General features: G+C 32.1%; 1 protein-coding gene across 5 annotated transcripts in view; it reads left to right on the top strand.

Annotated features, from left to right (window-relative positions):
• The window catches only part of LOC129963219 (dystonin-like), a 319384-nt gene that overhangs the window by 28400 nt on the left and 263076 nt on the right, over positions 1 to 27908 (top strand). Inside the window, exon 1 of one of the 5 annotated variants that reach the window (XM_056077410.1) lies at positions 25372 to 25462. The exons of the other annotated variants lie outside the window; for them this stretch is intronic. Within the exon in view, the coding sequence (XP_055933385.1) occupies positions 25387 to 25462 (76 nt within the window). The 5' untranslated portion in view covers positions 25372 to 25386. Of the gene's footprint in view, positions 1 to 25371; positions 25463 to 27908 lie in introns of those variants that run through there. 5 annotated transcript variants of the gene reach the window in all.

The raw sequence follows: 27908 nt of genomic DNA, 5'->3' as shown, positions 1-27908 counted from the left end.
TTTAATGAATATTAATGAAAATTATGGTAGACAACAAATTAAATTTATCGCAACAGTAAATATTTTACAAATTGTATATGTTTTGAGGAAGGGTTTTTTTTTTATTATTTATTTATCCGTAATTTTTAATGAATTACAAAATACTCATGCTTGAATTCTTTTTTTGAATAACACAATTTTTTTTCTCGCCTCCACTGTGCCCTTGGCAGCGGCCAGTCCCATACTGCATTCCCTGATGGTTCTAGTATCTGAAGAGGCATCATTCAAGCATCTACAAAGACAGGAATTTTAGAAGAAAGAAGAAAAAAAAAAAAAAAAACGTTCAAGAAAAGTGGTCCATTGCCAAGCGGTCATAAGATTATTCGAGATTTAAATATTCAAGATCCACGTCGTTACCGTGGAGAAGCGGAAGGATTATGGATTCTTTATTGGCAAAGAAGTGGAGGGATAAGTTTATCGTGGCCTTGTTTGAGAAAAGATAATGACGATCGACATTGTTTGAGATCAGACAATCCTCTCTTTTCTACTTGCGAGTTCGTGAAGATTAATTCGCCGATATTTCCTATTCTTATTACCCTTGCACACATTTCTGATGAAACAAACGTATTGCGGCGAAAGAAAGAGGGGAATAAATAGAATCGATTGCTGTAATGTATTGAATTTATTACATCTAGAATTAAAGTTTATTGCTTTTTTTTTTGAAGAAGCCATTGTTTCTCTGATAAAACAATGCATAATGATGATGAAAGATGATACAGAAATGTCATTATCGGTGCCATATAGACTGGAATGTGGATATATTTTTATACCATGCGTATGCAAAGACTGTCAGCAATAATGTGCAAAGCAGCTGTCATAACAGAAATGATGCTTTTATGAAGAAATATATAGCTTTTCTTCCTCTTATAAATTATCTTTAATAATTTGTAAGCTTATTTGAAATGGTGCACAACCACCTGCTAAATAATATTATTGCTGAGCCCTTTCTCCTTTCAACTATGATGTCCAGAGATTGAGAACACTGATTTCAAGAACTCCACTCACCCTCCCGCAACTCAACAAGAAAGTACATATGTGTCACCGACGAACTTCGAGCAAATAACTTTTGATTTATTGTAGATAGCATTGCAAGCTTTTTTCGAATGAAAATGCATGGTCTTAGTGTATAATGTTTTACCAATGAATTGCTTTTGCTTTATCAGTAACTTTCTCAATAATTAATAAAAACAATTGAATGAAAATCAATAATTCTTTTTTTACTCAGTAGGTTAAATAACTGAAAGAAACGACATGGTGTCAGTTCCAAGAGTTTCATTTTTATGTAGTTTTTCTTAAATCGCTATTTTTTTTTTCTGGGAGATTTGCAAAGAACTTAAAAGAGGGGAATTGTCTTTCCACCTCATCCCAATAATATTTTGAGTCCTTTCTTAAATATCGGGAAAGTTATCTCAGGGAGAAAGAACGAAAAGCAAATAGAAAGTGCGACATACTTTCCTCCTATATCGTGACATACTTTCCGCCTATATCGCGATTCCGCCAAGTCAATTTTTTTGCTCCATCATCTCCATCACCTTAACGGCACAATGATTAATAATGTGGAGAAGGAGATTTCCTGTAGTCAAGGAAATCACAAAGGCTTGACCTCCGTGTGACCTTTGGGTAGAACATGTCATCCGTCGTTACTTGAAGAATAACAGCTGACCATTTCTTTTTCCATCGCGAGAATAATGCTTAGAACAAGCGCAGGGCCGCCGCGTGGGGGTGGCAAAATTGTTCACCGCACAAGGGCGCCTGGGCCAAGGGGACGCCAAAATTTATAGTACTTAATTAACTTAGTAATTTATAGTAAATAAAAGTTATTAATTATACGCTTGCAATTTTGCATGTTTTATATTTTTTAAGCAAAAAATAAATAAATTTTTAAAAAAAATGAGATTCTATTTTAATTGTAATTTTATTTTACTTTTGTTTACGTTTCTGCGGGCTGTTTTCGTTTGTGTAAAACAAAATTTGATTGCCGATACGAACAATAAAAACACGTTCCGTGTGGAGTTCGCACTACCACACGGAACGTGTTAAAAATGTAAGAATTTGTAACATGTAACAACAGGAATCGGGAATGTTTTGTATTGGCATATATTTATTTGTTATGTGCTGTGAAGCTGTTGCGGCTCAATGTCGTTGTTTAGTTTGCTTTTTTTTAAATGTTGGTGGAGGCGCCACCGTCCGTGTGTGCCTGGGAATACACTAATTTGTAATCATATACCTAGTCGCTGCTCATAAAGTGCATACATTCTGTGAATTGCTTCGCAAGCAAAGTACTGTGATTAATTGTTTTCAAATCTTTTTTTGTTTATAATTGCTCGAAAAAATAAGATTAGTATTTAGAGGTAAGTGAACAATCTAAATATATTATTAGTATTATTTCCATAGCAGTAAAGATTCATAAAAAGAAACAATTCATTAAGAAAACCTTTTATCTTCCAAATTAACAAAATAATTCAAAAAGCAACTTTTTATTTAACTCTATAAAACCCAGATAAATCTTACCCTTAATTGGGCAGAATTTGATTTATCTATTTCTGATATATAATTACAATTTCCAAAACATCGAAAAAAATTCTAAAAAAATTACTAATGATTATAGCACTTTTTTAATTAAAAATTTATAATTATTATGTATCTGAGATGTTTTCAATGTTTCAATTGCTTATAACAAATGCTTTTTAGTAATTTGTATTATTGGTTTAATTTACTTAAATATTTTGAATCAGCAGAAAGAAGAAAAAAAATTCTCACTAAATTCTCAGAAATAAATTTTCAGCATGAAAAAAAAGTTCCTAAATTTATAGTCAAATTAGTTTCTTTATTTGAATCTTTATTTAGTAGCAAATGACATAAATGGGCTTTCGACTTTCAAATAGTATATTGTGAGAAAAATCATATGATGCATTTTGTATATGGAAGGAAAATTAATTTTTTTTTTTTTTTATTTAGTGCAATAAATATTTTTTTAGAAACATGTTCTCAAAAAAAAGAAAAAAAGTCTGATGTACAAAATAGAAAAAGGAAATTGCAACGAGAGGAAGCTAATCAGAAACTGGGGGATCTCTAAATAAATATCTCAGAAACACAATAGGATTAGACGGACAAGCAATTGAACCAGGACCATCAACATCTGGTTTGGAATTTCATAATGAAAATTTATCTCAAAATGAAAATTCATGAGAATATGATCAAGAAGAAGCCACGATTGTACCAATAGAAAACTTAGATGTTGATGTAGAAAATTCGTCTGGTAATAACGTAATATCTCAAAACGAAGATTTTGACTTTGAATTAAATGATCCAACTACCTGGCCTGATACAATTTCTATAAAAATTAGAGATTATTTAATTGAAAATGGCCCTCCCCGCTTGATAACCAAACATTTTACGAGAGATAATTCTGGCAGAAAGTTATAGAACATTACCGAATGTAGAAAAAGTATTCAGAAATTATTTAGTATATTCAAATTCCCGAAACGCAGTTTTTTGCTTCCCATGTAATCTATTCAGAGAGTAGCATTCACAGCTTATTAAGGATGGATGTAATGATTGGGCACATTTTGAAAACACATGAAAGCAGTGCATCTTACCTTAAACATAGTTCAAAACGCAGTGAACTCAAAATGTCTTTGCGTCATTCATGTACCACTGAGCTCAACAAAGACTTTATGATGCAGAAATGGTTTACTTGCAATCGGTTATTGAACGGCTTAGGAAATTTTAAAACATTGTAAAGAATTAGAACAAAAATTAACGGATACTAAAAATGTTAATGAAAAGGACATTGATGGATTCAATTTGTTAGAAGAAATAAAATCTTTGCAATGTTTTACCAAAGAGGATATGTCACCCAAATTATATTTATGAAAACAATCTTACCGATACATTTCCAAATATTGCAAAAGCTTTACGGATTTCTTTAACCCTGCCAATTTCGGTGACTACTGGAGAATAAAGTTTTTCAAAACTTAAAATTACAAAAAACTACATGTGATCTACCATGGCGCAGGAGAGATTATCGGACATGTCAATTATATCCATAGAGAGCGAAGTTTTTGATAAATTAAATATAAAGGAGAGTTTGTAGCTAGGAGAATCAATATTTGAATATATTTTCTGATTTTTATATTTTACTTAAAAAATGTTTTATCATTGTTTTGCTTTTAAAATTTATGAAATAATAAAAAACAATAAGACAAACGTGTTTCAATATTATAATTTTAAAGCTTTTCAGTTCGAAAGTAAGATTTTGAATACTATAAATGAGCATTTCATATATAATTTGCAGCACTTTATAAGAGTGCAACAGAGCCCCATAAAGGGGCGCCAAATTTCAATTTGAACAAGGGCGCCTAATACCCACGCGGTGGCCCTGAACAAGCGATTACATCATGCAGTGTTATCTCCCACGTTAATCATCGGAGATGACCAGACTTTACAGATGGAATATTGCAGTTCTTCTTAAATTTTTGTTATAATTACTGCTTCTCAGCAGAAAGAATATTTATATAAAAATAATAAGCCCTTAGAATTGAAATAACATCTCTCTTTGATAGTGAAGAGATTTTAGATACGTTGAAACATTTTAATGCCTAGAATTTCCATCCGTTTAAAAAAATGTGCAAAAAAAAAAAAAAAAAAAAACCATTAAAAATAATATTTTAATTTAACATTAAAGACATAATTACTTTAAAAAAATTATATTGGTTTTCGCTATCAATTAATTTTAGTGCTGTAATGCTTTAGTTCATTAGATAATATTATTTTTAAAAAATACGACGAATTGTATACATCCATATATCTAAAATAATAAGGAAAAAGAGTGAACTTATCGCCAGTCGAAGTTATCAAACGGATTTCGATAAAACTAATTTCATACGAAAACTGATGATTCCTAAATACATTAAACAGAGTTGTCTGTCCATCTCCAACCCCTTTTTTGACAGAAATCGTAAAACAAAACTTTGTAAGGAAAAAATCTTGCGGCAGAATTCACCATGCAAAACTAGCGAACTGACTTTTAAAATCTGTATTTCATGTAAAATGTTTATGACCCTTGTATATGTCATCCTGGAGCGCTAACATTGCACCACTTTTCATTTTGAAGAAATCGAAAAAACAAAATTGCACTCTACATTTCCCAAGGGAAAATCTCGCGACAGAGTTCACCAGCCGCAAATACTGAATCGTTTCAAAAATATTTTACAGTAGAAAAATACTCATGTTTTCTAGATTCGGCATTTGTAGTCGTCTATCTCTTTCCTCGCCATTTCGGGAGATTTTGAAAAATAAAACTTTGGCACCGCTAACTGGAATGATTTCGCCAATTTGATCATTTCGTCGAATTGAAATTTAGCTAATCAATCAGAATGATGTATCATAATTATGCAACTTTTACTTATATTTCTGTAGCTATTATTTTATTAAGCATTGAAGTGATAAGATCTAGTTAATGAAAGCTGATTGACATGACTAAATTAATTTGATTAACCAGGCTTCTTTATCGACCCTATTAATGACATTCATATAGTCATGTCAATGAATTTTGATGAAATGCATTTTTTAAAAATAGAATTAATATCTCTCAAAAATGATTATGGAAGAGACAATGATCTTTGGTGGCATATTGGGGATTCATGAATTTTCGCTTGAAACTGGAATTTGTAAAATCGGTACATTAGATATTTTATTTAAATATAATAAGGTAAACTCGGTCTAAGATTTTCTAAACAGCGAATAAGTCATGAAGTAACGCTTTTGAAATTTGTCTTGGAAACGCCTCATTGATTTGATATAAAATATACGTGACCATTGGTAGCATTAATTTAATCTGAAATAAGAATGGGCGAAATCCGTACAGTGCTTGCGCTTGGAGGAAGGGTTCTTCGATATCGCCAATTATTTTGCAAATATAAATGGTGGACGAACAACTAGTTGTCAAGGGCAACTAGTTAAAGTAAAAACATAATGCTATTAAAAACAATCTTTTCAATGCCAGAAGTTACGTACGAAACAGCTAAAGAGGAAAGGGAAATAACGTAAATTGCTTTTTCAAAAAAAAAAGTCTAGAATGCAACGAATTAATTCACACAATAATGAGGAAAAAAGAATAGTAATGAATGCTTCCTTATTATGATTCCATACCACATTAAACTAAATGGAATACTTTGCTGCTGTGAGCTAAGCATCTGTATTTTATAGTTACCCTATTATCCTCCCTATCCTTACTAGAAAAATGTACTCTTCTGTAGTCTTGTGTATTTTCTGTAGGCGGTTCAAGGTCACATTTTCTACCGCGTTACTGGTACCAGACAACCAATAACGAGGTAGAAAATGTGACCTTGAACCGACTACAGAAAATACACAGACTATAGTAAGGGTATTTTCTAGTAATGGATATATCTTTTGGATAGATTTAAAAAGTGAAAGTCGCTTTCTTTTTAAACGACGTATAACTTGATATTTTCTATTTGTTTTTTAAGAGGTATTGACGAATATAACTTCCTGGTGATTCGTTTTATTTTAGTTAAGGAAGTTTTCTCTTAAATGATAGAAACATAAATAATTTTTTTTTTTAAACTTTATTCCATTCCATTTTCATTTTTCGTTTATTCAGCCCATAGTATGTAATGTGATCTGAAATTCATAATACAAATTTTAAAAGTTGCTGCAGGACATCATAACTGTCGTTTATTGTATAGGAATGTATCGGCGCTAGCGATGCGGTAAGTTTCAAACAGTAGAAACAAGACCTGGAAGATAAGTTTTGAGAAGCGATGGATTGGGCATGTTGGATGAGTCCCTTGACCACCCTGATCTGCTAATTTATCCAGCCTAGATTTTTTTTTCCATGGGAACATCTGAATGGCTTTTTTATTTGACTCCATTAAGAATCTCTTTACTCGAATACACGTAACTGCTGTACGTATGCGTGAAATGCCTGACATTTTTCGACATATACGCCGGTCAAGCATGTATCGCTTTAGGTGCGCGCAATTTTGAACACATATATTAGAAAACTGCATTTGAGAAAGACACTGTGGATCTTTATCTTTATCTTACGCTTTCCTCTCTTATTTTCTGTGTTTGCTCTTCACTGCGTCACTTGTGACCATACATTTCTGTACTCTAGATGATTGTTACAGAGTTCGACACCGATCTTTAAAGTTCGACCATGAATTCGGGATAACCCAGTATTTACTAAAAAGGCGAATTATGCTATCTCTTAATTTTATTCTAAAAATAATAAGTAGCAATAAGGAAAATAAGTTATACTATTTATTTGCTTTCCACCTGCGTTTCTTTCCTTTCCTTTATCCCTAAAATCTAAAATATTGGAATTTGCTAAGTAATATTCGCTGGAAAATTTAACAGTCTTGCCGCATATTTTTAAAAAGATTTTTCTGATAATGAAAGGAGTTCTTACAATCAGGATTCAATAGAGGGAAAACAATTTCATTTTCTTTTTATTGTTCAATTAACAAATGTTTTGTTTATGCGCATTGGCAATAAAATATAATAAATTTGTTTATGCAGTAATATTATCTTCTACATTATTGCATATTCTCTACAGATTTAAGAAACTTTGCATATTTTCTATTTACTTTAATTCAAATTACTTCATTAAGGAATTTACTTACTTTTCATTTTCGATTGCAAACTGAATTGGTATTATAATTGTTCTTCAGAGCAATTAAAATAAATCGAAACTACACAATAGTTCCGTTTGAGATTTATTGGATGAGCATATGAATTTATTTTTGTCCTTATTAGGTAATGTCATTTGAAAAACTTCTGCAAATAAGTCTCTTGGCAGATGTTGTAAGAGTCGATAAAAAGTTTATACTTCAGACTAATAGAGCCAATTTCCATAAAAAGCTGGATTTTTTTTTTTGTAAATTTTTAGCCAAGAAGAAACATTGCCCTGGTCAAATATTCCTGTTCAATTAGTTACCAATCTCGTCTGTTTCCGAAGTAAAACAATCGAGATTCGGAGGTATTCTTGGAAAAATAGCAATATACATGTTCGAAAATACTTCTGTTTAGAAATCCCGTCGAATATCTTTCTAATCAAAGTTTATGTTAGAATATTTGAAAACGCAAATAATGCTTTCTTAATCTGATTTTGTTAAATAAAAAAATATATTTAGGAACTGTATTCCTTTACGACTGAAAATAATAACGATACTGATTCTGCTCTCATCAATAATCAGGAATTTGAAGGTTACTTGCATAGTCCGCTTATTTTAAATTGTGGAAAGGATAAGAAGTAATGAATTTTGCTGCATGTTCCTCTCTCTTAATTTATAAACGCGGCTTTGAAAATTGTGTTGCGAAATTGGTCACTTAAAGGGAAATTAATGCAGTTGAATTTAAAATTAAGTAGTTCTAAATTAATTTGCAAATCAAGAACATAGGTCTTGCACAGATGGATAAGAAAAATGACTATGCTTTAAAAAGAAATGAAGAATCGAAAATAAATTTTTAAAAATTCAGTATCAAAAATATTGTTTATAGTATGTTCGAAGGTATAGTTTCAGCGTACAATTAACAGCTGATAGTTAATTCTACTCACCTAGTAACTGAGCCAAGGCTCTCTGCCATTCGTTGTCTCTTTCGCGAATAAAGCCAAAATAAACCAACTATTATTAGCTGCTCTATAACTTCACTTTCACCCCTTCGATATCTGTCAGATCTGGAAAAAGAAAAATCTGATTTTAAATACGCTTAAAAAGCACCAATCTTTCCAACCCGGTAATCGATAAGAGTTTCTAAATGTTGCTTTTGGCAACAATTTTAGTTGCCTTTAAAAATCGGCATCGTGACCATGAATATACAAAATAACTGAGATGGGAACTAAATTAATTAACAAGATTTTCTTTTGTGCATTGTTCAATGAAAAGTTAAAAGACAAGAAAGATTGTTACGCATGTAGCGTATTAGATCGATCAATCAATGCATTAAGAAATGAAAGAAAGGTCCTATATTTACATTCTTATTATTGATAAATTGGTTTGCTTAGGTCTCGATAATACTTCAAAATTTTATTTCTTTTACAGCTAGAATCGGTATGAAGACAGGGAGTAAAAATTTGAGAAAGCATTTCCTTTCTAAAGATAACTTTGATATCATCATCTATCCGAGGAGGATGTCGTGAAGAGTGACGTCATACACCTTGAGAACATTTGTCACTCCGACTGATGCAATTGCGCGCTTTCACTTGCAGCTAACTCATTAGCTGCCAAGTGGCGGTGTGCAGCAGGCCTTTAAAAGCAACCCGTGCTGTAAACAGTTTATCTTATTTAAAGCACGGGCTTTTATGATACTCCAGTAAATTTTAAAACGTGCCGAATTTGGGAAAAAATATTTCTATTAAAGAAGATGCTCTTCATTTTTTTTTTTATTTTTTTTTATTTTTTACCCTTCGTCCAAAGATTAGTTTTATTTGAAAAGTTTTGGTTTTAGATTAATACTTCATTTGCAAAAAGGATAACTAGAGATTTAATCCATTTCAATCAAGATTTTTAAAACTTTATGTTTACATAGTGGTTAGAAATATTTTTCTCTGTCTTTTTTTTTTTGTAGTTTTTCTAGAAATTGAATCTTAATAGCTGCTTTACTTTAGATATTATGTCGCTTTTCTGTCGTGCTGATTCTATTCAGAATACTCGAGCATGAGGGTAGATTATGTATAATTTCTGTATTGAATTTTGGAGTTCTTTGAATGATTTCATTTCAGCTTATAAGTTTAAAGAACGATAGATAATTTGATTCCCTTATGAACAGCGACTGCGATGATTAAGGGTTTAGGTGTTCTGAAGCTTTTTTTATTCGCTTTTTATTAAGAAGAATACTTTCCGCATCGTATTTTCGCATCGTATCCGTAAATGATGAACATTAGGTGGAACATGCTGTGCTGTAACTTTCTTATATTTCATTGTTTGTTGCTGTAAAAATTGTCAAATTTGTACAAGTGTGAAAAAAATCATTATAATTGTGAAATCATACACAGCGTAAAAGTGTTTAAAATGACATAAATTATACAAGTATTTCCAATTCGTACACATTATGCAAGTGTTTAAAACTTGTATAAATGGACAAGATTTACCTAAATTCGTTATTTCTTGGTAAAAATGTCCTCTGGTCATACATGTCATCACATGTATAAGTTATATTCCCCTACGAAATAAATTCTTGTCCCTTCGTTAAGTCCCTGTCATCACATCTTCATCAAAATGTCATGAATTTAGAATGGCTGGTTTCGCGTGTAGGTTCATTTGAAATGGGTTCTTTTAATGATGGGCACCTTGGATTTCTTTATTTTTAGGTTTATTCGCACATTTACTTCATCTAAAAGACATCAAATAAAGGATTTCTTTGGTAATTTTTAAATAAATCATTCTTAAAAATTCCGCAAGTACATAATTTTTTTAATAAAACAGATTTCTATAATCAAATTATATGTTCTGTCAGATAATTTGACTCCTATCTTCCGTTTACATTTTTTTTTTCCTTTCTAAAAACTTATTGAAAAAAGAATTTTGTGTATGATAAATGAGAGAACGAAATAAATGTCAAAACTTATCATATCAAACTTATCATATAAACTTATCATCAAAACTTAGCATATCATCACAGTAACAAAGAAAATGACTTTAGTTTTGCTCGAACCTTTTTTTAAATTGTATTCAAAATGAATTATCTTTATTGTTTTCCACCAATTCTTCACTGTTGTGATTAAAAATTAAGTTAATTATTTACTTAGAATAAATTTTCATAATTTGCAGGAATTATATTCTAGCACTGGTTCTTAACGAGCAGAGCCTCAAGGTTTCATTTGAACACTTGAAGCTACTGCTTTCTTTAATTTGTGAACTCAAAGTTATTGATGAATAACAATGTGGTGACCATTCTTTTGCTGCAATAATTCCGAGACAACGGCCCAAACAGTTGTTTCAGCTAACGTAACACATTAAAACAGCTAACAGGATAGTAGCAAACAAACAGCAGCTGCTTAAAGAAAAAAATTTCTTGGATTTTCCAAATTTACACAAATATTCCAGAAACAGAAAAATAACCGTAAGAGAAGTCTTAGTTCAGCTTCTCACTTCAGTAACCTTTGAATTTACATCTGAGAATCTCATTTGATTGATCCTCGCACAAGAAGCCCGTTGGCTTAGTGTTCCCAGCGCACAGATTCGAGGTTCGATCCTCGGACTGGACAAGGTCGACTCAGCCCTTCATCCATTCAGTGGATCAATAAACTGAGGACCAAGCATGTTTGGGAACTAAACACCGGGGGTTCCGCGTTAGGTTTGACCACCTAATTGGGACATATGCCTCGCACCGCAGGGCCCTCGGTCAAGAAAGCAGATATGGGCACTGTGGGCCTTGGCCCCACATAGGTCTGTCGTGCCACTGAGTTTACTTAGATCTTAGTACAAGTGCTTGACAAACTAGCTTATGTGCCTTCTTTTCATTTGCCACGAGTGATTTTTCCTTGTGTTTTAATATATGATGGATATTCCATCTGGAATATAGTAAAATATTTATACTCTCTGGCCTCACTTGATGCTATTCATTTCGCTTCTACTCCATTTCCACTTTTTACTCTTATCATATTTTGAAGTAACACGAGACCTAATTTGTCATTTTGAACCCCGGTTTTATGGAGGTGTTTTAGATGGAATCGGGTTTTGAATCACCAAGCCACCATCGCCTTATTTTTGTGGTGAGATTTATTTTCGTAGTCACATCACCTGTAGAATAGAAGCGATTTTTTTTTTCATTTAAAACACTTTGAAACTATCTAAAAGCTAGAAATGGGCGTATAGAAAATTTTTTAGTGGAAATGTAAAATGACGAACCTTTTGAGGCAGAAAATTGCGCCTTGAATTCAATTTCCGGTCATAAAGAATTGGTATCTGATCACTAAAAGATTTAGATTTACGAACTAGCACGATTTCTTCGATAATTTTCTGGAATATCAGCAACGTGTCTTATAGTTTCCTTGGTTCAAATTTCCTGATTAAATCAAAAAATTGTGCACATGCTTCTGAAAATGCTGCGTTAACGTGTCGAATCAGAAAATCATTTGGAGGAGAGGGGGCGCAGTTTAGTATTTTTATGAAGGTAGTCTCATTCAAGATACTTTTTTTAACATCATCTATCTATATGCTACGCTTGCGGGTGAGTCCACATACTTGAATAAAGAAACGAATATTTATTTGTATACAACGTTTGTGGATAAATCCAAATATTTCTACCACGAAGAGAATGCGTAAGGCTTGATTCCAAATGCATGGTACAGACTTGGAGGGGAGATGGAGAAGAAGGATACGAATACTATTCGCCTGGGAAAGCAATCCATTTCTTCAGTCATAAATGCAGGGTGTTTCCATTCAACTTAACAAGATGTTTTGTTTCTGAACTGTCACTTAACACTTGTGAAAATATTTTAATGAAATTTTCATATCCGCTGCTTCTAATTCACAGAAGAGAGCTCGTCCTCTCACATACTTCAAAATTTATTCCCGTTCGTTACTTTTCCCGTTTTCGAGAGCAGTAAAAAATCTCCAAATGATTGGCGACTTTTTTTGTTGTTGTTGTTGTTGTTGGTGGTGATTTGGCCAAAATAATTTAACTGTCACCAACGGCCCTTGGAAACGGAAAAGTACCTAATGTACTTATCTCAGAAACAATTATTGTCCAAGTCATTTATTTAGTAGTTATTCAGTGTAAGCCCAGGTTCTAATCATAACGAGGAATTGAAACGATACTTAATAAACGGAAGCATGTTTCTTGACGGAATAATGGAAACATTTTGCGGTTCATATTACAAGAAAATTGATTAATATTTTAAGTGTCTTCCTCCTCTCGTTTATTTGTCCAAGTCGTTGAGTATATGTTGATGTAAATGGAGATCTTGGCCTGATCCATCTCATATTATGTAGAAACTGGGTGGGGAAAAAAAAGTACCAAATTCCCTGTTGTAATTTGTTGTAGTTTTCTTTTATCCTTTTCTCTTTGGTTTACAAACATAATTCCAAAAGTGTGTTTGGAGATCTGAGATTCGGGGAGATCTGAAAACGTGGAGATTCATCAAAATCTCGAATTAGAATTTTTTTACGAGAACAATACTTTCTCACTGAATATTTCTTATTTGCGTTTTGGAAATGGATGGCCGAGACTCCTCCTGGATAAAACTGAAATAATCATTTTTTCTTTCTTTTTTGTCGAAAAAAGGATATATTTACACCTGTTGGAATAAAATTCTGAGTGTTGTATAAACTTTTTCGTCCTGAACACAACCAGATTAAAATGATTTCACTGAAAAAAGCAGTTTCAATTTTTTTGCTGTAGTATTCATTACTTCAGAAGCAATATATTAATATCCGTTACAAATCCACATCGATTAGTTCGATCGAATTTATAAGAAACGCACTTCTATTCGTACCTGATTTTTTTAGGTGTATCTCTTCCAGTGATTCTGTTGAACAAAAATAAATAAGAAAAAAATATATACAATTAAAGTAAACGTGCGTACGCTACGCAGTTGTGAAATATCCTAAAAATTCTTTAGTTATTTTCGTCATAGATGAATTATATTTACAAAGAGTTATTCCATTGAGTTGAAGTTTTTAATCTTAATTTTAATAAAATGTAAATCCTTCATGAAAGTACCATGAAGCTCATTCAATTCCCACATGTTTGACTCACGCTTGATCCGATTTCTTTGCGGCCATTTTGGAAAAAAGAAATTAAGAATTTTCCATCAGTTGCCGCGAATTTGTTTTTCTTCCTTCGCTCATTTTTCCTTATTACATGAGAACGTGTTTGTACTGTGCGCATCGCAATCGCTATCACGTTTTAACTGTAGGCTTTCCGTTCACGCATCGTCTCTAAGAATAATGGACCTCTCTGCATTCAAATTAATAACTTGGTAGTTAAAGTAATGTCGAAAAAATGAGAAATAAAAAATGGTTTTTAGTGCCGTGTGCCCTTTTAAAGAATTTTTGTCTTCATAAGAGATTTGCATTTTCAGTCATAAAAATTCGCAGAATACTTTTTTAATGTCATAAATATGACCACTAAAAGTAAACTGGCCATTCTCATATTATTTTCGATATATTCATTTCAAATGATTTTTATTATATACAAGCAAAAAAAAGCAATAACTAATGATAACTAAAAAGACACAATTTTTAAATTTTTTATGAAAAAATTAAATTGTTCATAATTTTTTATGAAGAAAATTAAATTGCACCATCATTTCATAAAATTCATTTCATTACTTCATAAATTGCTTTAAAAAATAATGAATTGCGAATAAAAAAATTGAAAAATGTTCAACAAGTTTGAAACCATCGACAAAAATCACAAAGAAATATTGTAGAATAAGGATTTAAACAAAAAAGTTCTTAATTTTGAAGCATATTAGTGCTATGGCTTCTGTTACCTTACCTACTTTATTCCTTTACTGCTAAATTTATGAAACTCCCTGTGAGTCATGCGAATTCCGTGAAGAAATTTCCTCACGTTATTTTAGAAGGAATAAATATTCACTAATACATTATATTACCTCAATTCAACAACCACTGACAACAAATGGTTAGTTTAAAGAGTTCACAATAAGAATTTACTCTTATCGTATGAAAACAAAAGATTTTTCCAGAAAATGTTGTCGGGCTAATTTAGCAGGAATTTTTCTTTTCAAGAAGTAGAGTTCTTTTTGGCAAAAATGGAAACCGGAAAAATTGAAAACTATCTAAAACTGAAAAGTTGCTAAATGCCTGTCTTGTCATCTCTTATTTTAATATTCTGCACCGACGCGTCATATTTTTGGCACTCATAAAAGGCATAGGATTCGACTGGTGTCCTTTTGGGAAGGACCCATTACTTTCGTGGTTTCTTTTTTGTGTTCCATTACCTGGTTTCATGAAATATTGCCTCCAGATATTGGCAATGGTAAAACACAATGGATTTTTTAAAAATATTAATAATAATTCAATCGGAGAATCACCGTTTTTTTCTCCACACAATATTTTGATTTCCATAGGCAACAGAATGAGGGGAAAGTAGTTCATGAGAAGGGCACACAACTTGAATATAGAAAGGTAAAGACAAGTTTAGCATCTCAAACGATTGTTATACTTAGAATTTAAGTTGGCAGGCACAAGACAGGAATCTTCGAATGGCAAATTATGTTTACAGCTTTAGGCTTCTGATAGTTTAGTATTTCTATCCGAAGTATTTTATAAGTGAATTCTTCCTTTTGAATGGAATGGCCAGCGTTTAACATTTTAAGTCTTTGATTTTTCCCCCCTCTTTAGAATTGCGCGCCTTGACAGATAACGGGAAAGCAAAGGCTTGGTTTGTTGGATGGATGTGAGTTTTAACTGCGCAAGAGCCAACCATAGCCAAATTGCTCCAAGCTTGGATAAGACAGAGAAAAAAAAAAACCCCGAAAAAGTTAGTTATTGAAGCAAGATTGAGAAAGAGCATATTCCATCAATAAAAAAATCTAACAACTACCTTCAGTCTATGCAAATTCATGAAACTAATCCAAAAGAAATGTTACTATTAAGGATTCGAAATTTCAAAATTCATTTAAGGAGTCGAGACTAAACTTATATTTGATATTTGATTCCCAAATACCAGTTTCATGAAAATCTCTTATTTATGTATTCATTTAATGCATTTATTAAAATAACTAAAACTAAATTGAAAAAAAATTTATAAATAACTCTCGCTTTGTTCCTCTTCCCGTCCGAGATAGATAACTGGCAATGATATATTTGTTTGCATTGAAGTATTTGAAGGGCGATTTTTTTTTTCTGATCCCGTCAAAATAATATCTCTAGTTAACCTCGTGTCATTTGACCTACTACTGTTGGCATGGCAACCTTAGAGACGCATACTCTTCTGCAAAATAGTAGAGCGTCTCTTGGCACGACCCTGCTGTCTTAATTCACGATCCGTCTGGAATGATCTGGTCTTCCAATGATAAAGTTACGCATTCATTTGGATGTTTTTGATTATTAAAATTGAAAAATTTATTTGCAAGAAAACTTACATTTTTTCCAACTCGCTGCAATTCGCGATGAAAGGAAAAATTACGAAATGCGAAATAAGCAAAGAGAACCCTCTCATATTTATTTGGCGCAAAAGCTATTATCGTTTATAGATTTAGTCCAAAATCTTACATCAATATACTACTGTGAAATAAACGCAGCATCTGAAATTTACTGCTCTAACTTTGCATTTGTTTAGAATCATACGAGAAGACAGACAAAATCTTCACTCACAGTCAATCTCCACAGATTTGGTCCCAATTTTGATATAGATCTATGAATCTTATTTAGTCAATTCTTCTAAAACATTTGTTGTTGTTGTTCGCTGAGTTTTTGATTTATCGCGTTTACAAGATTCATAGCTAGAACTTAAATAGATTTTTTGTCGACAAATTATTTTCTACAAAATTTGATGGAAATCCACAATTTTTGTGTTAAATCTACATATTAGATCTTATTTTTTCTACTTTAGAATTATAATGCATAGGCAACATGACTTCGAAAAGGATTGTTTTCGAACTGAAAAAATTCTGAAATGTAGACATCATCAAAATCTCAAGGTCCAATTTCCCGTCGGCTAAAATGTTTCATCTTGTGTTCTTTTTTCCAGTCTTTTCTTTTTACGAATATCTCTTGTAACTCTACGAGCGCTCGCATGCAAACGTTCTTGATTGGCATTCATAAAAATGTTCAAAAATTATCAAAAACTGCCGAAGATGGTTTGTTATTTAATTTCGTAATTTTCATACTTACCGACGATAATTTGTAAAAATTAAATCCTAATAAACAATTAATAGACTATCTTAAAATTCCAAAGTAACTATAGAATGATGCGAGTTTGGTTGTTGTGAGCGCTACAGTTTTTTTTTTCTTTTTTTCACTAACATACTTGCTCAGTAACTTGCATGCAAATAGTATTTAACATGAAATATTTATACTAGACAACATTCATAAAAAGAAAAGCAATAACTAAAATAAATGTAATTTTGAATGCCAGCGTCCTCGAGAATAGAAAGGAATGGAATAATTATTTCCTTTACATACTTTTATTCTTTGCGATTGAAGCATATACTGAAACAATCTTAGTAACCAAAGAAAATAAATCGAATATTTGCGTTTTAAAAGAATATTTTCTATTCCACCATTTTATTCAAAATTCGATACAGACCAACAGTTTTGATGGAAAGAGCGCATTCCGAATTTCATCCACCTAGCTCGTTGCCATTTGTATTTATCGTATTCACGCTCAGCCGGTACATAAGGTGGCATAATTCTATAAATATGAAGAGAATCGGAGAATTAAATTAAAAGTTGAACCATTCGAATATAGATACCAAGCTTATTAACGGGTACAGAACTACATAAGTATAGACATATTTGATGTTACAAAAAAATGAAAAGTATATCATTAAAATTTTTATTCGTCGGCAGAAGTTTCCAAGTATATTCTTTTATTTATAAAAAGTTAATTTGAGAAACGTAACTTGTTATTTCAGTTCATTTTAAAGATTTTCCCCTTTTTCATGTGCAGTCGGTATTCGAACTGCTGGCCTACTGCCAACGCACATCTGCTGCTCATAACAGGGGTGAATGTCGGCAGACGATTTCCGTTTGACGGGTGCACGTGCACAGTTACTTACATATACCATGGCTCATGCAAAAAAAAAAAAAAAAAAAAAATTCTTTGTTAAGAATTATGCCGCATTAACACTAGATACTTCGTCACCGTTGACATTTCGAACATTACGCTAAAGTAAGCAGATTTTCTGAATTTCAATCTGAAATGCTGACTGAGGCATTGAGGGGGAGGGGAATGAAATACAGATCGATGAAATCTAATATCTAAAAGAAAATTTATTTATTTTTAAAAAATGCACAAATTAGGAAAAAGATACAAAATTAATGTTATTGGTGCATTTTATTGCTATATTTATCACTTCTTTTTCACTCATTTATCTGTATTGATTGTATTAGTAATTATTTTGTATCTATATCAAAATTTTAGCAGAAAAATTAAAATTAATTTTTTTTTAATTATTATGAAAATTATGCTATTATAAACGAGTTGTTTGTAAGTAAAGTGAGAACCATTCAAAATGGATGCTCAAAAACAAATTCAATTTGCTCATTTAAGTCGAAATAAAATGTCGAAAATGGGGACTTCAGATTTAGAGGAATATTCACTTACGGGGAGAGTGAGAGAGAATTATCAGACGATACCCCACTGTGAACCATTTTATAGACAAAAAAAAAATATTGAAAAAGTTTCAATGATTCAACTTTTGGAGTTCAATAAATAAATGCTATAAACTGAAAATTAAATAAATATTTTCCGAGTTGGAAAAAAAAATAAAGCATCAAACTTCTTAATTTATTCATAGACTTTTCAACATTTTATCCAGTTTTGAAGATTATATTACAGCAAGGGCCTCGATGGCCTGGTGGTAAGGTATCGGCTGCGGATCCGGAGGACTTCACGTTCGAAAACCGATTCCAACGTAAGCGGGTCTGATGCAAGCTAATCAATGGAACTTTGGAAAGAGTATGCCAGCTCAGGTGTCGTCCTCGTCATCTGACCACGGTTCAAAATTGCGAGGTCCGTCTCAAACTAAACGTATAGTGTTGCTTTAGAACGGGTCGTTAGCAATATTATTCAACAGTATTGAAAATAATTTTCTTTCTATTAATTTAAAACATGTCTGGTTTGCCGAAACTTTAGAATTACGATTCCTTTGAGATCCTCCTTTGTGGTTCTCATTTCTATCGATAAGTTTTTTTTTTTTTTGGTTAGTAAAGGAAAATGGGAGAATGGAATGGAACTCTAACCCTCTCTCTCTCTCTCTTGCTGTATACACCCAATCTGACCTCTTTCTTGTCCTCTATCACCACCTACTCTCCAGCTTTAGTGATGAGGCAGATAAAGCATGCATGCCAGAAATTTGCTACGCGTGCTTCCCTTTTGTTGGATTAGTTATTGATCCAAGCATATATTTAATGGATCAATATGCATTATCATAGAACTATGAGGGCCATGACAACCGGATGGGGAAAGAATACTTTCCCACAAGTGTCATCGATATATTATAATTTACCACTAGTGCTTTTACGCAACTCGTTTCAACAAAAACAACTCATTAACCAAATCAAAAGTCTTATATGTCTGAAACGTGGCTGTAAAAAGAATTTGAAGAAAGAAAAGACATTTCATTTGTAGGGTATCATTTCAGTTGCTATGCATAGTAGAATTTTGATTGCAATAAAAATGAATCAAAATAGAGCGTGCAGAGTAAGATATATTGAATCACTGAGTTATGAAAAGAAGTATTTTGAATTTTGCAACGTTCATTTTTATTATTTGCAAACATTTTTTAAGAATTTCACTATCTATTTTGGGACATGTATCTTTCCAAATCTCCCAAAAGAATCTTGGTGAATCTTTTGAAAGTTGGATTGAGATTAAACATTCATCGCTCATATTCATTGTTCATCGCTTATATTCTCTCAGAGTTTCTGCTCCATTTTCTAAAAATAAAAAGGCATAAGCAAATTCTTATTAAATCAGACATTTCAATGCGATAATTCTTAAAACTTCTGCTTTATTACTTAAGGAAATGAATGACAGAAAATGAAGTAAATGTAAAGATGAATGTCTCTGGCACTTGTTCATTGAGACACTAATCAAGAATCTAGGAAAATATGCAGAAAGATAATTTTTTTTAAATTCCTCGGCACGCTTAAAAACAAAATTTTTAAATCTAAATCGAATTTTCTTTGCATACACGCAGCAAAAGAGACTCGGGGGGGAGTGGTGTCACCGAAATGTTTTCGCTTACACACTCATAAATTCCCTTGAATTGGAAATACTGTAAACCTTGAGTAACGCCGAGAATGTTCAGATTTTTATTTTCAGAGTCCAACATGTGAGAATTTTAGACTTCGTAATATAATTTTTTAAAAAAATGGATATACATTTTTGAAGTCTTTTTTTCGGCCGATTGACACCAAAACTGGACACAGAATCTCAGTTTTGGAAATCATTTACCAAATTACATTTATTTAAGGAGTTGAGTTTTTTAGTTATCTCATCCACGTGCAGGCGAATGTACTGAACGACAGACGGTTCACCCGTTGAAGGATTTGGCTCGAATTCGATAAGAATCTGCGCTTTAGATGCTAAGGCATGATTTTATCATTCTGGCCTTTTATGTTTTATAATCATCTTCTTCATTTGTGCTCGGATAGAAGAATTTCTTTTGAACGGAGATCTTTCATAGATGGATGGGAGTCTTCAAATGTGTTTCAATGACCTTTTAACAAATTTCATTCCTCTAGATCAAAGCGTTTTTCAGTTATCGCGCTTAAAGGCTTACACAGGCTTTGGATACGAAAAAAATAAAACAGTAAAATTGCGTTTAAGGTTTTCGTTGTACAAAAATTATAAAAATACACTTTATTTAGTGTACTAAAAAGGAAAATTTTGTTATTTTCAATACCTTTTAGTCTTTAGTATATGATTAAATATTATAAATCCTATGGATTCTTGATACCAATTTTTTTTTTTTTCTAAAATCACTACCAGGTAGGAAATAAAAAATGAATTCGCTTAATCAATTTTCTGGTAAATTCTCCAAACCTGAATATTGCTGTCACTGACAACATGTATTAAATTTGCAAGCTCCAGCGCATCGAGAAATGATTGGAAAATGGTTAGAAAAACCACATGTGAAACAAGTCAAGTAAAACAAATGCGCATGAAATGCAATTTCCAACAAACATTGATTTTTGTAGAATTTATATTTAGTTTTATCGGGCGCACTTTAATAAATGTTTTTCCAATGAATAAATGCAAGTTATTGTTATTATGATTTTGTGATTAAAAAATTTCGTCACAATGAAAGCCTAAATTTTTATTTATTTATTTTCATGTGTTTTTATGTTTTATTTCATGTGTTTAATGTATTGGTTTCGTGTTTTCCCTCTAATAAAATAAATCACTTTATTTTCGGTAGATTTATATTTGTTTTATTTTTTTCATACTTAAGATTCAAAATTAGAAGAGAAGATTGTGTTTTTCAAATTTATTTTGTTGCTTATTGTTAAAAATTATAACTAGAAAGTTCCGCAGAAAATAATTGCAGGAACAGATCAAAAGGCAGAAAGTTATGATACTTTATTCCAACATTTTTTTTTTGTTACCTGTTTGCAAATTAAGAAAATATTATTTGTACTTAATTTATGAATCTTAAGAAAAATAATAATAAGCATAATAAATCAAACACTGAATAGTCTTGAAAGTTTACGAAAACAAAATGGCTCTTTTTTAATTTCCTTTCATAATCTTTCATGTGAAAAATCTAAATTTAAACTAACATATTGGCTGCGTGAAGAAAAAAAAATCTCTATATTTCTAGTTGCACATTAAATACACAAAAGGAACTAACAATATATGAAATAAATTGTAAGAATAATTTTTGAAATTCTAACAGAAAGGAAAATTCTTGATAGCAGACGCAGATTCGCGTTTTATCTAAAAGCATTTCGAGTCTTACTTGAAAACAGAATTTTCTGTGCTGCTCTCCATAACACGAATGATCCCTTCGGGGGCGGAAAAGAAGAGGGAAACTCGCTTAAAAAGTTCGACTCGTTGAAAAGATGTTTGGAGGGCAATCGCAAGGTAAGTGCTGACTTGTGTACCAAAAAAATTCATACAACTAAATAATAAAATAAAAACTTATAAGTATTTGTCACTTTTATCCATTAGATATTTTTAACATGAGGCTGCCATGCGATTTGTAAAATTCATCGTAAAAGATTCATCATAATGTTCATCATATAATTCATCACAAGGATAAGAAAAATCAGTAAACAATTTAATTTAAGTCCTATTTTGAAATAATGACAGAACTCCAATGTTTTACATCATTCCAACGGAAGGACGTCGGAAGCGTTTCATCCAAATCATTCTGCATTAGGTCCACGTGTGTGGTGGTTTGGTTTGATTATATTAACGTCTCGTTTTAAGGAACTCTAGGGCTAGGACGTAATAGACGGACCTCGTCATTTTGAATCGCTGTCAGGTGACGAGGACGACACTTGAGCTAGCACACCCTCTCCAAACATTTACACCACACCATCAGAAGCGTGTAGGGTGGAGGTGAGTGCAATTATGTTTCGAATTTAGAATACTCTTACCCCGCAGCCGAATGGTTTTACAGGCCATCGCAATCTTTGCTCTACTTTTAGTCAAGAATTGGCTCATAGTTATCTCGGATAATAGAGGGACATGTTTTTTTTTTTTTTTTTTCAAAATTTTAAATAAATTTTAACGAAAAATGAATCAAATTGTTAATATTGTTTTTAAATTTCAGAAATTAAGCTTTTCTGTGTTACTAATCTTACTTATACATATTTTTTTCTCTAGTTCCGATACATTTAAAATGAATAAGATTATATTAAAATGATTTGTTTAGTTATTGGAATGGGGTCTTTTTCCTGTGCCTTGATCAATCTAGTGTACGTTGCTATCAATTTTCGATTTAAAAAAATTCTGTCTGAATAGGTTACTTTTGCTGATTTTGTTGCAAACGTGGACAAAGGGGGGTGATAAGAAAATACCGGTTTCTAAATTGTAAATATTATATCAATATTCCATCGCTATCGGAAGAAATGTTGTGTGTGCTTTTAAAGTGATGAACCTTTCAGAATGTATTTTCATAAACTAAAAGCAGTTGTTTTTAACATAATAATTTAAATTGGATTCTTTATTTATAATTCTTTTTGCATAAGCATTACAGCAAATGTATAAGCATTACAGTATCTCGATTTCAGACACGCTGTAACGAAAGAAAACATACTTTCGTGTATTAAGCAGAAGCATAGGTTCATTATTCTAGATTTAGTTGTGTCTGTTACTAGGATTATAATAAACATTTTAAAGACCATAAAAAAAGAAGAAAAACGGATTACAACACTCGGTCTTTATAGAAGTGTCTCAGAAGGCTAGAATTGGCGTTTATTACCTAAATGGTTGCATTTAAACATATACTTCCAATTGCAATGTTTCAATAAATAAGTTACCCAATTGTATAAAAATATTTTATTTTCCGATGAGAAGAATAGTAATAAATTTCGAAAATTAAATTGTTACGCGGCCCCCATATTAAAAAATACTAATGGGAAAATATTTTTCTTACACTTTTTTTCTTTACACATTTTTCTATTGTAGCGATAATTAAAGTCAAAATGATTTAGACCATTTTTCTGCATCACGGATTGATGCTTGTGGTTTCATTGTCTCTTTCAGGGATAATAAACGTATCAAAAAAGATTATTAAAAGGATAGCGTTATAATAAATTTCCATCATGACACATTTATAAAATTTTAGGAAGTAGTCAAATAACACATTAATCAAAGTGCTTAAAATTAACATCTCCGGCACCTATACGATGCTGCATTATTCTTACAATATTTGCATACGCGCGATGCAGTTCAAAATGTATAACATCGACACAGGCTTCTTGAATTCGCTTGTAACGATCTGCTTCCGCAGTGGCCTGCTCGCGACTTTGGAATCCGAAAATTTCAGATTCGAGATCCAATTTCACCAAAGAACTGTCGTGTAAGAAGATCCGGTGCACGCTAAATCCATCAGGGCCAAATGTACTCCCTCTGGTGTGCCGTGGAAATTTGGAGAGGGGGTGCCAGTTCAGGTGGAGCCTCGTCATCTGACCGCTGTTCAAAATTACGAAGTCCTTCGCAAAATAGTCCTAGTGTTGCTTTAAAACGCGAAGTTAATATAACTAAACCAAACCCCATAAATAAAAACCAATAAACATCAAGTAAGGAGGTATAGGAAGAAATTAAAAAAAATTCTTATAAGCCAATCTATCTATCAAGGAATGCAGTCACGAAAAATATCTTACAGCTGACATATAATGAAGAGAAACATCATCTTGTTATGACTATGTCTGTAGAAAGTCAAAGAGTTCAAATACAACGCCATGGTCCTATTTTGTACTACAATATGCTAAAGTATGTCTGATTTTTTTCTGAGTTTAATTGTTACTGATTATCAGCTTCTTGTGTGAAGAAAGTGTGAAAAGTGGTCACTTTGATAATTAATTATTCGATTAAAGTGAAGCTCCTTTCTCCAAACTGCATTTCTGAGGGAAGAAGGTTTTCATTCAACCTGAAGTGGAGCCCAATTGCAAAACTCGAGAGGCTGATCATGATCTGATTGTAGTTGTCCTTGCAGTCCACAAATGCTCTACGGATGCCCATACGTTGCTTTACCATACCCACAAATGCTCTATGAGTTGAAGTATTCTCTGCATTGTCGTTTCTGAAACAGTGAGTCCACAACTGTCTGTTCGTACACTAGCATGAGAGAAATTTGAAAAAGACAAAATATCATTTTCTGTATCACTTGTATAGCGACTCATCTTTTCCTGAAAAAGTAAGAATCCTGTCATTTGTAATCGCTAAACCGTTCTGTAAATGGATTTTCTAGAAGGATGCTGGAAACTTGGATATCAATGTTTGTGTTCTTCTGCATACATTGTGATGACATGCAATATAAATAAATCCTCAACATTTCGAAAGATTCCTAACCAACCAATAAGAAACCAACATCAAGGCAACATCAGGCATTTCTTAGCATCTCAGAACAAGTGCTTGTTGAAGGAGTTTTATCAAAGAAAAAATTGAACGATATAATTTTTCAGTTGGAACTGCAACCATTTTTATTTGTGACATCGCATATCGCGCCGACTCCTAATTCATTGCACTTGTTTCACAACGGAAGAAACTCTGAACTTTCATCTGAATACTTCGCTAATTAAATAGTTATAATATCTTGTAATTGAGGTATCATTTGGAATTGCCAACTGCCTTTGAAGCCTTTTTTTTTTATGATATTTTTGGCACTTAAAATGATCGCTTAAGCTTTTCTATAAGAAACATTTATACATCGGATCAAAAGTGCCTTAAAAGTAAATTCATATTAAACTCAAGGAGAATCGCGATGTCAGTGCCCATTATAACATATCATAACAAGTTTACGATGATTGTTACACAAGTTAGGCTGTTAAAACTATTTGCGAAATATAATTGACTATAAATCTGAGCACAGTACTCCATAGCTTTTTTTGTTTCAAGTCATTCGGTTTATATGGGTTTCTTTCATTTCCTTGCCTGTGGAGAAGCCTTCTTCGACTGTTTTGTGGGCGATTGGAAGGACTTCAGTTCAGCCGTCGATAACGTTTCATGGAAATCGCGTCCGAATTCTCCCAATATGCACTGCGGAAAATGTTTGTAAAAAGGTTATCGAAGTTGCTTGCAGGTAATTTATTTTATTCTTGATCTTGATGCATTTCGCATTTGATGAGCTGTGCTACATAATAATGAGTATTTCTCATCTATTTTACATTCGTTTCCATGCATAATAGAAAATTGAAAAACTGCATAAAAATAATTATTATTTTTCTTTTTCATATATATGGAAGTAATTCAGCTTCTATGTTATGATATTTCGAAACGAAATGTATATCGATTAGTAAATGAGTTTTGACAACATGTATAATATATACTGGTAACCTGCATATGTATATATATATATTTTTTTGGGCGGGGGGCCGTTTTATAATGTGAATTTTCTCAGCAGAATACTCATTACATTCTCATTAGGAACTAATTATGATAGTTACAGAAGAAAAATGGTGAGGGCCGACTGAATATATCATTAGGAATAAGAATGAAAAGGACTTGACTGCGTACTTCATCTGTTATTATAAGGCATGGTTTTTGATGTACAGATTTACAATTATAAAACATTTTTTTGCAAAATCGAAAGTGCGATTGTTCTAAAAGAAAATTTCAAAATATCAAGCAATATCGATATTAACTCTATTTTTCATAGCAACTAACTGGCACATTATTATTCAAAATGAAAAATCAAAGAAAAAAATTGTTTTAGAGATATAAAAAAAACTTTAAAATAAACGAAAGCCGAATTTAGTTTCATTAAATTATTTTCGAAATCACTTTTTTTTCGGTTTATAATGAATATTTTTTTAACAAACTAGCTACAGAAACACTGGTTTTTTTCTTCTGTATAGCTATTCTATTTTGCCCCGAACCTGTAAATTGCGGCGAAGCGTTTATCATCAAATCCAATAATTAAGAGATGCTTGGAAGGATTCTGTGTATCTTCTGAATGATGAGAGCATGACTGAACCGCAATACGCTCAAAACTTCCCCAAGGCGTGAGGGATGAATGGTGATGACATTTTGTTTAAGAAACAAGAAAATTGTGATATCGTATGCAGTGAATAATTATACGCCAGAACCATCTTAGAAAATATGCAGTATTAATCAATCAATGAAAATAATTGCAAGACTTCATGCGTTTAATAAAAAGGTAAGCGGATTTACAGGGCGACAACAATTTCCAGCCGAATCATTCTAAATATACACTATTTGACGAGGCGCGACAAATCATGTACCATACATTAGGTTTTTTTTTTTCATTAAAACTGTACTTTTTGATATCTTTCGATACTCGTAAATACATCTTATGCTTAGTATTCTGAAATCCTTCATGGAAACTTTTCAAATGCTTCCCCTCAAGGCTCGTGAACTAGCTTTGAATATCACGTGTCTATAATGTCTTGAATGAATGTCTATAATTTCTTTAATTTTATGTAGAAAAGTAAAATTTTTCGGAACCAAAATCTTTTTTGTCATCGCTTTTCTTAAGTTTCGCAGCTAGTCTTGTTATTCTTTCGTTTTCCCTTACCGTGTAATTTTATAGCGCAGATACGGCACGTTAAGCATTTATTTGAAATTTTTTATACATCATATTACTTTCCGTTTCCCCCCTCATTTACTTGCATCTGATGCCAAATATCTTTGCTTTAGTGTTGTGTGGATATTGGAAACGATGAATTACCCCCCCCCTCCCCCGCTCCAGCCGAATGGCTCTGCTATATAGCTTTAAAATGAAATAATTTGAATTGAATTGGAATAAGCTTTCTTATGCGGCCAGGATATTTAGCATAGCACACTGGTATTTCATGGTATCACATATTCGGACTGACAGTGGGAAATATAGCTTTAACTTACTTGACTAGATACTAGACGACGTAACTCAGATTTTCTACACTTTATAATCATTCTAATATTTCGGAATTTGTTGCTTTGAACTTCTAATTCTTCATCAATATTACCAGAAGAGAAAAATGTAAGACCATTTTTGAATGCCAAAGTGTTGCACTATCATACAAAGCAAGTCAAATTTGATTCTGGAATGTAAATTACAGAATGAAGATTACATAAAGTAAAGAAAAACTCTCCGAGTCACTCCTGGCAATGTTTCAGCTCGATCTGGCTGCAGATTTAGTCATAATATTGCTGTTAACGGTGAGTGAGGAATTGAAATATTTATAATGTCTGAACGACACGATACGAAGAACGAATAGATGTATTCATATTTACAATATGTACAGAGAAATTTTAAATCATCTTTTAAAAGAGTTAGTGAAATTTGGCACTTATGCAGGATTATTTCTTGCGTATAACCCAGATATAGATTTAGTAGTATTTCATTAATTGAAAAAAGAAGTTACTTGGAAAGATCGTTAAATTTCGCTGATAAGCCAAGTGGTTTTCCAAGATAAACCTCACTTGCTGTTTTGAGCAGTTGAAAAAAAAGACACATTTCAATATAAAAAAATGATCCAATAGAAAGCATATCCTGTATAAAGGGACAATTTTGTGACTCTGTATCT

The sequence above is a fragment of the Argiope bruennichi genome, chromosome 3 (genome assembly GCF_947563725.1).
Source record: "Argiope bruennichi chromosome 3, qqArgBrue1.1, whole genome shotgun sequence".
Taxonomy (NCBI): Eukaryota; Metazoa; Arthropoda; class Arachnida; order Araneae; family Araneidae; genus Argiope; species Argiope bruennichi.
Note: the sequence above shows the minus strand (reverse complement) of the source record. Positions and strands in the feature narration are given on the sequence as shown.